General features: G+C 36.6%; 1 protein-coding gene across 5 annotated transcripts in view; it reads right to left on the bottom strand.

Annotated features, from left to right (window-relative positions):
* The window catches only part of ANO3 (anoctamin 3), a 390484-nt gene that overhangs the window by 129513 nt on the left and 247539 nt on the right, over positions 1–13432 (bottom strand). For 4 of the 5 annotated variants that reach the window (XM_050955263.1, XM_050955261.1, XM_050955264.1 and 1 more), the window contains one exon: positions 3484–3620. In XM_050955263.1, the coding sequence (XP_050811220.1) occupies positions 3484–3620 (137 nt within the window). The remainder of the gene's footprint in view (positions 1–3483; positions 3621–13432) is intronic. The other variant, XM_050955262.1, reaches the window with a different exon arrangement.

Below are 13432 nucleotides of genomic sequence, written 5' to 3' on the forward strand. Positions count from 1 at the left end.
GGCTGCTGGAAAAATATTTCCCCATATTGTGATAAAATTCACCATTCATTCACTAGTAAAATTCCTTAGCGAGGCAGTTTCCGAAATATTTACTGAGTCATTTATTTAATGAAACCTCAAAGTAACTGAGAGCTGTGCACTTATGAAATGTGTTCATTCAGCAGCTCATGAATTCCATTTTACGTTCATCATTCCACCCCTGCCCCATCTTCTCTTGAATCATTAACATTATTTATTGTTGTTTTTTCAGATTGCATGAGCCTGCTATTGGTTTTCTGTCAAGATGTTCTACTCTCCTGTGATTCTCCTTTCAGATCATAATGCTCTCCGCATATTTTTACTTTTGGTTATTTTATGTACTGAAGCACTTTTACAGCCAAATCCTTCCCTTCTGAAGGACTCAATGGTAGTGGTAGGAATATGAATAAAGTGTTTTATGTGAGGACGACAATAAAGTGGTCTGAACTGGCAAAAGAATACCGAGGATCCCTTGGAATAGGACAAGTAAAAATAAACTCGTCTGACTTAAAAAGGAGATGGAATAAAATGGTAAAACCAGAAATAAAGTAATTAATCAAAGGAGTGGAAAATACAAGTAAATAATGTTTCAGTTCTACAGATATCATACTACGCTTCTACCATGCTCAGCTTCCTTTTCTACCTTTCTTGTAAGCTTAGTTGTCTCCCTTACTTCCCTTCAATCAGAAGGGTTTCATGTCTCCTCTCCTTACTTTCAGACAAGGTCAGATTATATTGAGATGCATTGCTGGGGACTTTATTACATTTCCCTCTTTGTTTGAGCTTTTCAAACTAGAGTGTGCAATTCCATATGCAGACACTTAAATTTTGCAACACCTTTGATAGTCAGGCCCTTTAAGTACAATATACTTTTCATATAGTATACTGTGAAATATACTTCTGGCTTGCCATAACTGTAGCTCCTTTTTACAACACCACCCAGTTCCACATCCCTTTTCTGTCTACCTGTTAAAGCTTTTTCCATTTCAATAGGTTTTTAATTCATGAACTTTAAACTTATACTTTTAAAACATTCAAAATTCAGCAGGGCTGCCATTCTTCTAATTCAGTTTCTTACTATTACAGCCATTGGTCATCTTCTCCTTTTCATAGTTGCAGTATTATTCATTTTGACCAATCCATTCCATTCATTTTGCACATGGATCTCTGCACTTTGGCAGAAGTTTGGTTCCTTATAAAGACTCACTCACTACTGAATGTCTTGGTCCCATTCCTTTCATCTTAATTCACTCTATATTGTTCCTATTCCTTACACTTAACTATCAACACCAAGAGTTTCAGTCTCTAAAAATTTGACTTTTGGATTAATACATGGCTCTTTTTGCATTTTATTTACCATGGCCCTTGTATGTGTAAACCTTCCATTCTGTGACATGAGAAAACAAGGGAAAATAAATTTTAAAAATAAATGTATCTCCTGTGTTATTACATTCAAGTTTTTTTATGCTGCCCCTAAATACTTAATTTTCAATGTGCTGCAGAATTGTGTATTGAAAATACAATTGCTTTGCAAAAATTGTCATGGGGTAACTGAAGATTTTGACATGAGGCAGCTGTGGCTTTTAGCACCTGTGAAGGTCATATGGGCAAATACTCATTTATTCTCAGCCTGCTTTGACAGCACATCCCCTCAGCAGATGCCTTAGAGCAGCTTTCAGTATTCTTGATGTGTACAGAAAAATATTACCCAAACCGCCATACACCAACACAACACACATCTCCCAGTAAGTCACTGTGAAGTGCTGTGTCACAGACCGAATAGCTAGCATCACTGTATTTCATAATGGTATGAGACATTGATCTTGGAATAAATCATTTCTTTTTAGCACAGCAACATAGGCTAATATGCTGGTGTATGTTTGATCTTTAAATTTATTTTTTTTTAATTTCTTATGATAAAAGTCCTTATTCAACCTCTCTCTTCACCCTCCCTCCCATTAAAACAATACGAAGGGCCAAGTTCTATCCTCTAGTGCAGTTTCCACTGAAATGGATACAGGTTACATGCACGTATCAGAGAACAGAATTTGATCAAAGAGAGTAACACAAACAAGAGAAAGAAAAGGAAATGATGACTCTAGTTTTTAAATGAATTTCTTATCTCACCACCTTATGTGAAAAGCATCTCATGATGTGTAAGGTATCACAGCAGGAAAACCTCACAGATCATACAAACTGTTGGCCATGTGTGGTGCAGATTCCTGCAGAACTATGGTAATGACAATAGTGTGATATAGAGCATGAGTTTTTCATTAATTACAAGATTCTTTCCCTAGCACATATGTAATGCTAAGTTAACAGGCTGCCAAAACCACAATGGGAATCAGGTTTCTGAAATGGCATAATGCTGATCAAACCTGGTGTTAACATGTAGGAAAAAGTACCTCTGTTCAGTTCCACTAGATGCAGATTTGTGTAACAGTTGTGTGCCCACTTAAAATAAAGTGGCCTTAATTTGGTTTATGAATTAATTTGTGAACTAAGCGAAACCAAATTAAGGGCACCGAATTCTGAGGGTGTCCACACAGGGATTTAATGCAGTTTAACTAATCCACATTTAATCTGAATTAACTAAAAAGTGTGAGTTTACTTTCCTGAGTGTCCCCATGTAGACAAGCCTTAAGTGAAATTCAATTTGCTAAACAGGATGAAACGACAGTTTTTACTCTGTTCATATTCTTGATCATGGTAGCTTTTTAAAGTGTTTTTGTGCCTGTGTGTCACACAGGTCCCTTCACGTTACTCATCTATATTTGGAATAATTTTGCCTTTCATTAGCTGTGATTGCCTGAAACTGATATTTGGAGTAGGATTTTATTTTCTTATTTTTCTAGATCCCTCGACTTTTAATTTACTGCAATTAAGCTTCTGAACACACCCACTACTAATTCATTGGGATGCACAGAACTGACTTTACTTCTTCTCTATACATTGTGGTTCATATGCCCTTAATCCTATACATTATTCCAGCCTTTAAATTTTTAGAAGACTCTTGGCTCGTATTTTTATGGGTCACAAAGATACAATCTTAGTCTTTTCACTATAATTGTTGTCTATTTATTTTTGGTTTACTTGTGCCCTTATTTCTATAGTGAACTCCTGCCAATGTTATTGTAGGTCATGCTCATCAGAATAATGAAGTCTTTTACTTCTCTTTCTGTGGAGATACCTGAATCTAATTCTCTGAGACATTCTTGCACATCTGTTGGGGATTTCATGCTCTGAAATCTTGAGAGCACTTCTGGCCTTATTTGTATTGCTTACTTGAGCCTTTATTGTTTGCTATCCCAGTGTTGCCCTTAATTCTATAGAGAACTCCATATTTATTTATTTTTAAATCCAGCTGTAACATAATCATTCCCTTAAGGTAAACTTATTATATTTCTCAGAATTTAACCATATTACGACAATTCACATAATTTAATAAGTACTGTGGTCCATTACCTTCAAAGATGACTTAATCCGAGGTTCTGGTTTCTGTCTGGTAACTGTGTTTTGAATAAGCAGTGACTGATCTGTGCGAGAATCATAATTCCCATGTTCTGAATCATCTGTATATGTATCTTTGTCTTTTCCTATATCTCAGGGAAAACAAAACAAAACAGATAGGCTCATTTGAGATTATAATGGAGACATACTTGTCGTACTATTACAGATGTAGTTGAGATAAGAACATTCCCTTTTAGCACCCTCATTTGTGGCTTATAATATTCCCCCCTTCCCTACAACAAACTTCTGATCTGAAATTTTATCATGCTTGGTCTCAGTTTAGATGTGAAGCTTTTTCATTTGTTAGATTTTACATAAAATCTGTTCTGCAGTACTGGAGTTATCAGAGTGAAAAAGCATGATTTCAGCTGTTCAAAAAAAAACAACCAGTCATGTTCAGAGGCTTTTGTGCTTTTATATAACTCTACAAAGTTTGGACTTAACACTTCCAATTTGGTGTGCAACACACATAGAACGTGGTCTCATGAAAGTCAGAAGACCTGGATTCTATTCCCAGTTCTGCCACAGGCCAGCTGTGTGACATTGGACAACACATGTTAACACTCTGTGCCGCTTTCCACCATCTGTAAAATGAGTATAATATGCTATTTTCCTTAAGTTAATGTTAGGAGCTATTTAGATCCCTCAGCTGTAGTCATTGGGAACTGAAGATATTTGGCATGTTGCAGAAGGTGCTCAGCACTTCATAGATTTGTGTATATCGATTGCAGTTATCCAGTACTCAAATTTGTTCACAAACATAAGCTTTGGACAGCAGAAGGCCCACTCCCCAGCCTGACAAGCCTTCCTCCCTTGCAGGTCTCCTGCTACCTCATACCACCCAGAGTGGCTTTCTAGAGGAATTAAATGAAAGACGAGAGTCGGAGCTTGAGTTCTAATATTAGCTGTACCAGAGGCTTTGCTGGGTGGCCTTGGGCAAGATGCATTTCTGCCTCCCCACACCTAATTATTACACAGGGAGCACACTTATTGTAAGTAACCCACAGAGATATCGTAAGGGTTAACGTCTGTACAGCAGTTGAAACATGTAAAGTACTACTTAAGTGTTGATTATTGTTATCACTTGTATTATGGTAGCACTCCAGCCAACATCAGGAGCCCATTGTGCTAGGCACTGTAAAAACACAGAGCAAGAGATGGTCCTTGCCCTGAAGAGCTAAAATATAAATACAACTGTACCTTTCTTTCATAAGTATATCCAAATGAGGGAAGGGAGAAAGGCAACAATTCTGATAGTCTTTTTCTAGGGCTTTTCTGATTATCTCCAGTTTGAATTGTAAATATATTTTGGACATCTCCAGTGCATGCTGCCTATCCAGTTTGAATGTTACAAGTGGGCAGAAGGACAGTTTTGTGATTAAGTGACTGCACTGAGATTCAGGAGACTTTTGTTTAGTAACTGGTTTTACCACAGACTCCTTGTGCAACTTTGGACAAGTTACTTAATCTCTGTGCTTCAGTTCCCTACCTCTAAAATTGGCCTAACCCTTCCCTACTTCGAGGGATTTGTGAGAAGAAAGTATTAAATATTTGTGACGTATACAGAGTACTTCAGTACCTAGAAAGTAAGGATTTTAAAATAGATAAAAATTACTTTCCCCACCACATCAATGACATTATTATATGCATATATGTTAGGAGATGCCTTACTTTTGCGAATTTTTAAAAGAAAAGGGGAACAAATAAATTGTTCCTCTTGCAATTGCAATTCAGCCATATTGCAGCTATATAGACATATTTAAAGACAAAGTTACCACTATATACAGTGAGCCAAGTTCTCATTTCAGCTTTCACATCAACTTGTGAAACTCGGAATAGCACTTAACCCACTAATTTTAAACCTTAAATATGCTCTCAAGAACAAGTAATGGATGCTGTGGGAACGATAACCTTGAATTTTGTTTGCTTAGAATCACAGCTGCCGTAATATAGTATTTTTCAGTTAGTGTATAGGTGAGCACTTGAATTCCACAGAGTAAATCTTACAGAAAAAAAATAACCAGGATTATTTTATGCAGCCTATAAACATTGAGATACATTATTAAATTAGGAGTTACATGGAGAATTGTTTATTTTTTAATTTAATTAACATCACAATTACACAGAATGAGCACTCAGTAACTCAGATCCTGCTATAAACTAAAACAGATCTGTAGTAATCATTTGTTAAAGTCAAATGAATGTGCCACTTGATTGTTAAGACCACAATACTCCAGATTTCTATATAAACAAACCATTTATATAGAACCTTTGACCCAGTGTGCCAGGTAACAGTGTAACTCTAATAACTTTACATGAACAAAATCTAAACAAGTAGTAACCAATAGGTCCTAATAAAACCCATTTCAAGACAGAAAAGACATCTAAAACCATGAGAGGGGACAGTATTTAGAAGAGACAAATAATAATAAAGAGCAACAAAAAATGAATAGAGCTAAGAATATGGTTAAAAGATGGACAAAGGGAATGAATCAACAAGTCGTGGAGGGTTTGGGAAAGAGTTATAACGTTTAGGAGTCTGAAACAGTGCAGATAGAGCTCAATCCTGGGAGGTGCTGAGCACCTTCAAATGAAGTTGATGGCAACTGAAATCATTAAGCACCTCACAAGATGAAATTCATGGAATAGAGGCTGTGAAACACAAAAGAAAAAAAGACAGAGCCATGATCCTACAACTCTTGCACATTAATCGTTCCATTAACTCCAGAAGGACTACTTGCATAAGTAAAGGCTTCTCACACGAAGGAAGTTTTGCAGGATCAGACCCTATGTGAATTGCAGGACTTTAAAAAGTTTTGCCAAAAAGTGATAACTTTCAATTAAGGTTCTGAAGTGTCTCACCTCATTTGCTGAATGTACCATTACTCCTGTGCATTAAGTCATTTTAGCTGACCAAGGATACCATCTCTTATTTACATTACATGTTCTCTGAAAGAAGATATTCCCTATCATCTCATTTGAAATACAGATATCAGAAAGGCTTTAGAAGCAATATTTAGTCATGCTACCAGAAAGTTCAAGAAATTTAGAAGTAAAACAGGGTTTTAATAGAAAAGAAATAAAGGTTTGTATATGTTTTGACTGTAATTGTTTCATACATATACAAATATGCACACACACATCCCTTAAAATCACCTATAGAGTTCTGTGAAAGGTAATCAGGTGGTGGAGCACAGCAGAGGGGAAGGCATGGAATGCTATCCTGAATTTTAAAAGAGCATATGTATATATTTGTGATTCATCATTATTTTTAAGACTTTAGTGTAAAAAAGGGGTATAAAAACTAAGGTACGCCCATCTAAACACCAAGAAGAAAAGCTGACCCAATTCAGTGCTTGTACATTGATTTGCTGATTTGAAAGATCATGAAGTAATGTATTAGGTATAATCATAAGGAGATGAGTTCAATCAATATTATCATTTTTCCATGCCAGAGTCTCTGATCAAAAATTAATTTTTCATAGGTTGAGTGGTCTGACATAAAAATGTTCAGTATGTTATTGAATCATGTCCAAAGTTACCTCAGAAGAGAATACAGTAGCTACTCTTATTCAGAGGTTTCAGATACCATTGACAAGGTACACAAGATTAGTCACCTGAATTGAAACATTCAATTCATGACTAGTGTTATTCATGCCAGTTTTCTGCAAATATGTATTTTTTTTAATGGAGAGATGTATTCTCCATCATTCAGCATTTTTTCTTCTTCTTATACAAAATTAATTTCTCTCTCATTCTATTAATGATTTTTCTTCATCATGCTCCATTAAGTGGAGTTTCCCTCTAAGTCCAAAGATAAAATTAATTGTCTTGGGCCATTTCAGTTCAAATATAATCTTGAAAGTTCCCATCACAGAGCATCCAGCTTCACCAATACAGAATGTCATAGATAGTGAAATTTTAAAAAGCTACTTTCAGTAGGTTTTGATTTTAAAACTTTGAAACCTAATGTTTTTCCATTTATACCAGCACCTATCTTTTGTCATCTTTCTCCACCACAATTTAGACTATAAAATACAAAAGCAAGTAAACATTGAACTGCAATTTGCAACTGCCAAAGGCCAAAGAAGAGACATCCCTGGAATTTATGATTAAAAAGTTTAATTGTCTGGGGATTTTTTTTTAAATTCAGTTTATCAAAAAAGACAGCAAAAGGAACTCTCAGTCCCAGATTAGTTCACACTCTTTGGAAGCATCTGTCCTAAAATGATTACAAAACAAAGAGAGGCTTTATTTGCCAGCAGCTTCAAGGAATGACCATCAGAACAGCCTGCTACTTCATGCTCTCTCCCCACCTTGTAGGAAATTTACTGTTTATTTGATCCCCTTATTATGCCATCATGACTTGCCAGAAGCTATGATTACTGGTATAGCTGTCATGGTTGACTACATCTCTCAACTGACTTTGCTCTTGTGGATCGTGGAGAGCCACTGGTTGGAACCACCAAAAGCTGGCCTGGTTCCAGAGCACTATGCTTATGGAACTTGAGCATCTGGCTTAAAGCCAGGAACTTCAGAATAGGCTTCTTTGCAAACTTCAGACCACACCTCCAAGCCAACTTCCTCCTCTTTACAATAGTGTTTTCTGTCCCACAGCTATTTTGAGACACAAACATGGGACAGGGTAATGCCAGTGAAAGAGATTTCCCCTCATATGTCTCAAAGAGTTTACATGCCTTGTTAAAGACAATTTTTAATGTGCTTTCATTTTTTTTATTTTAATTCAGAATTGCAGCAAATGGATCAGATTCTCAGTTGCATAGTTTCATCTGCTTACACAGTTTGACATCAGCTGAGAATCTGCCCATATGTATTTAAATATATCAACTGAGCATGCATAATTTAACACTTGTTCTTTACTTTAACATAATAGTAGAGAGTCCACTTAAGACTTCATTACAGTAAGGCATGGCAAGAGAAAATTATTTGAAAGAAGGTCTTTGAAAACTTCATTTGAAGAAATAAAATATTTTAATGTCAAAATTATTTCAAACTACATTTGTGGCGGTGGGAAGGGCAAGTTGCAATTCCCTAATTTAATGAAACGTGTTGGTAAAACAATTTCAAAATCTATCCATTGAGGCACTTATGCTACTTCTTCCCTGTTATAATGTCCAATTCAAAACTATCAAAACAAATATCAGACTGTGAAGGCCCTTCTTAACAAAAAAACACAAAAACTTCAGTGGTGATACATTACAGTAACAGGTTTCAGAGTGGTAGCCACGTTAGTCTGTATCAGCAAAAACAATGAGGAGTCCTTGTGGCACCTTAGAGACTAATACATTTATTTGGACATAAGCTTTCATGGGCTAAAATCCACTTCATCAGATGCATGGAATGGAAAATACAGGTAGCCCATGAAAGCTTATGCCCAAATAAATGTGTTAGTCCCTCAGGTGCCACAAGGACTCCACATTACAGAAAGAAACAGTGACAAAACAGAAGAAACAAACAACATCTGGGTGATAATGGCACATGCTATACGAAGTTGCCTAGTAGGGTTTTTATAGTCCACAACAGAATTGTATGGTAGAGGGTGTCTGCTCTCGTTCCGCACATCCCTTCAAAACCTATAGCCTCTCAGCAAGCACTCCGCAAATGAGTCTTAGACAGAGATTCTGTTATTTTGTTGGTATAAATCAGGAATAATCCACTGAATTCAGTCAGGATTTTGGACTGGAGTTCTGAGGACAGGATCATTATATTTATGTTCATATTATTTGTTCTGGAAATGACTCCTAAGCATATTTCTTCCCTACATAGATTCTTTGGGCTCCTGAAGGCATAATGTGTGGGCTGCTCTTTCAGGCCTTTTCAGAGACAAAATACAGGAACCCATTATCACAGCTTTAAACAGCACATCCATTCTCCCTTATTTGGGGTGTTCATGTGAATTCCCAGAATATGACCAAAAGAAAGAAGGCTTAGGTTTTGATCCTTGAAACACATGTGCAAATACTTAACTTTAATTTACTTTAAAGTTTGAGATTATTCATATGCTTAAAGTAAGAGCATGTATGTTTGCAAGATTGGCATCTATTAAGAACAAAATGAAAGTTATTGTAATATTATTTTCAGCAATTAACATAATTAGTGGGAAATCTTTATTTCCAATATAAAAAGTTACACGTTTTTGTTAAGTAACCATGTAAACTACATTGAGATTATTTTAATTGCTAAGTCATTTTTGAACAGAAGTCACTTAGCAAGTTTTATTTAAAACTTCATTAGCCTTGATTGATTGTGTGATTATAGTACTCTGAAGGCCCAAAAGCAGTATGGTAGCCATGCAGGTGGATAAATAAGCTGTTATGATCATTAATATCTGTAAATTATACTATTGCTGAGGGAAAATTTCTATATTGTACTAGTTAAATTTTTCTAGTCCTGGGAAATTAAGGTAGCAACATGAAGAAAGCAAAAAACAAAAACAAAAATTAGAAGAGTGGTATTTCAAAGAAAACCAGAGACATTTTGACAATTTTAGCAAGCAAAAAAAAAAAAAAATTAAAAAAGTGACTTTTACTTTTAAAGTTAGGATTAACTCATATTCCTACTGAAGTCAATGGGGAAAGGATTTGACTTTAATGAAATTAGGTTTTTATCTATCTAAAATGATTACTAGTATTTCAGAATGCTATACATGGTAGATGGGAAGCACATGATATGCACTTGGCCCTGCATTCCACACTCAGTACTGAAAGTGGTTTAAAGGAGTTCCAGGCATCACTCAAGAGGATGGTAGACCTCTCCTTCAGAATTGATCAGAAACTTAGGAGTCTGGTTAATATGTTGCTTTGTTTTGTCTTCTCAGTCACATAAAAATGTGATCAGTGATTTCAGTGCTTACACATCATAGAAGGCATCTAGCCTTTGAGCATAAGCAAACTCTAAATCTAAATAGATCATTGTGAAATTCACACTGAAAGAATGTAAGAGATTAAAAACTGTTGACTAGACTTTTTAATTCTAGGAACCCTTTGTCTGGTAATGTCTGAAAGTACTCAGTATATAATTTGGATACAGGTTTCCCCACCAAGGTTTGGCCATGTTAAGTATGTGTCTTCTGGATAGCAGGAGACGGGACACTAGATGGGGAGGGCTCAGAGTTATCTGGGAAAGAATTCTCTGTAGTATCTGCCTGGTGGGTCTTGCCCACATGCTCAGGGTCTAACTAACTGCCATATTTGCAGTCAGGAAGGAATTTTCCTCTGGGTCAGATTGGCAGACACCCTTGGGGGTGGGGGTAAGCAGTTCATTTTCCTCTGCAACATGGGACATGTTTAAACTTGCAGGTTTAAACTGGTGTAAATGGTGAATTCTCTGTAACTTGAAATCTTTAAATCATGATTTGAAGACTTCAGTAACTCAGCCAGAGGTTAGGGGCCTATTATAGGAGTCAGTGAGTGAGCTTCTATAGCCTGCAACATGAAGGGGGTCAGACTAGATGATCACAATGGTACTTTCTGACCTTAAAATTTATGAGTCTATGGCTATGGGAGCCATTTCACATCTAACAATGCCTTCTGATAATGCCTAAAATAAACACCCCTGCACCTCTTGTATAAGAAAATATTGACATATTGCTGCTCCCATTTTTACATCTTACATAGTATTGCTAAAGTTTTATTTTTTTACTATTATTGCGTAGAATACTGTATGGTTTTTGTTTGTTTTAAACAAGACATAGCACATTGACAAGGAAATTTAATTTTAAAAACTGCCATTAAATAAAGTAGTGGGGTACTTCAAGGATTTTCTCATCACTGGATAGTCTCAATCCTTAACTCTATGCAGTGACTTCAACCTATACATTCAAGGCTGGATCCTATACTTCAGCAGTTCTCAAACTGTGGCTCGGGACCCCAAAGTGGGTAGCAACCCCCTTTGAATGGGGTCATCAGGACTGGCTTAGATTTGCTGGGGCCCAGGGCTGAAGTCTGAGCCCTACTACCCAGGGCCAAAGCCAAAGACCAAGGCCTTCATTCCTGGGTGGTAAGATTCAGGTTAAGTATCAGAGGGGTAGCTGTGTTAGTCTGGGTCTGTAAAAGCAGCAAAGAGTCCTGTGGCACTTTATAGACTAACAGAGGTATTGGAGCATGAGCTTTCGTGGGTGAATACCCACTTCGTCGGATGCAGGATTCAGGTTGTGGGCCCCCTGCCTGGGGCTGAAGCCCTAGAGCTTCAGCTTTGGCCCCCCTGCCCAGAGCAGTGAGGCTCAGGCTTTGCCCCCTCTGCTACCAACCTGGGGCAGTGGGGCTTGAGCAGACTCAGGCTTCGGTCCTACCTCCTGGGGTCATCAATTTTTTTTTTAATAATCAGAAGGGGGTTGTGGTGCAATGAAGTCAGAGAACCCCTGCAATAGTTCTTAGTCAAGTGAGAATTCCATTGAGATCATAACTTGACCCTTCATCAAGAAATTAGCAGGCCATTTGTTTAAATGGAATTTTCAGTCCTAAAATATGCAAGTTTTGTTGATAACCTGAATAGAAAAGGAACATCAGCATGGGACATTCAGACAAATATATCAATATTAATTAAAATCTGTTAAACATTAAGTTTGCAAAGTCAAACACTCAAAAGTTAGGACATGCAAAGCTTATGGATGCCTATACAACTTGAATTCTATCCCTTTGTGCATATGCGTTATGATACGGTCTTTAATGACATGATCACGTTATTTTTTAGCAGGACCCTTACCTCATTCAGGGCACAGCATGGGACAGTGTTCACAGAGTGAGTATTTCTTTTTTTTTTTTTTTAAAGCTCATCATTAAAGATGTAGCAGCTCCATGCTATATTTACAGAGAAGCAGCTATACTTTGCACTGAATACAGAATTATTAATTACCTCATCAGGTTTTCAATGGTGCTCATCACTACAATATTTGAGCAATTCACAAATTTTAATGTACTTATCTTCACAATACCCATGCAAGTTAACAAGGTATAATTATCCCCATTTACAGATAGGGAACCCAGGCATAGAGAAATTAACATTTTAAAAGTGTCTGAATAGTGATTTAGAATCCTAAAATCGCAACTCCAGAAATTATTTAGGCACTTAGGAGACTAACTCCCATTGACTTGAAATGACAAGCAGCTCCTATGTCCCAAGTCGCCTCTGAAATTGGGACTTAAAATAATTCAGGTGCTTTTGGAAATTCAACCCTAAGGCTACTCTGCACACCACTGGCAGCAACATGTAGGGTACGTGTAGCTACATGCCCCAGTGAAAAGCAGGTTGCGTCCAGGAATGAAAGGTTCTGGCAGGGGGCAGGCAGTGGTGAGCTGTTGGAGACTGTAATGAAGACATTGCCATAAACTTCCATAAAGATTGAAAGATTACATATTCTTAAAAAAGTATCTAAATATTGAATTTGATCCATCAAGGTTGTACCTTAGGTCTTTTGTGATGTCTTATCATGAAGAATGCAATTATATTATAGCCTTAATTACCAAATTCTGTTTTCAACCTATTAGAGGTAATAATTTGTAGTAACTAAAGAATTAATTTAAGTTTGCCTCTTTCCCTGATCAGGAACTTTCACAAGTAGATTGATGTTTCTTAAAGGTTACTTTTAATTTAAAACAATTTTTGGGGAGATTTTTATTCCCTAGATTGGTCACAAATAATTCTGTCACTATTTTATACTCTGCATACAAACTTTGAGCTGTGTTGGTTAGTTGTCACTAGTCACAATTGTCACATGGTATTATTTCTGTTCCTTGAGTAAATGAACATAATTCTTATAGGGAGGTTTCTAGCACCATTTCAAATTACTTTAATGGGACTTGCCTGAGTAAAGTACTACTCAACAACATGAGTAAGAATGGCCAAGTCAAGAATATCATCACAAGGAGGGTCTGAAAGAAGCCAG

Source organism: Gopherus flavomarginatus, chromosome 5 (genome assembly GCF_025201925.1).
Source record: "Gopherus flavomarginatus isolate rGopFla2 chromosome 5, rGopFla2.mat.asm, whole genome shotgun sequence".
In the NCBI taxonomy this organism is placed as follows: domain Eukaryota; kingdom Metazoa; phylum Chordata; order Testudines; family Testudinidae; genus Gopherus; species Gopherus flavomarginatus.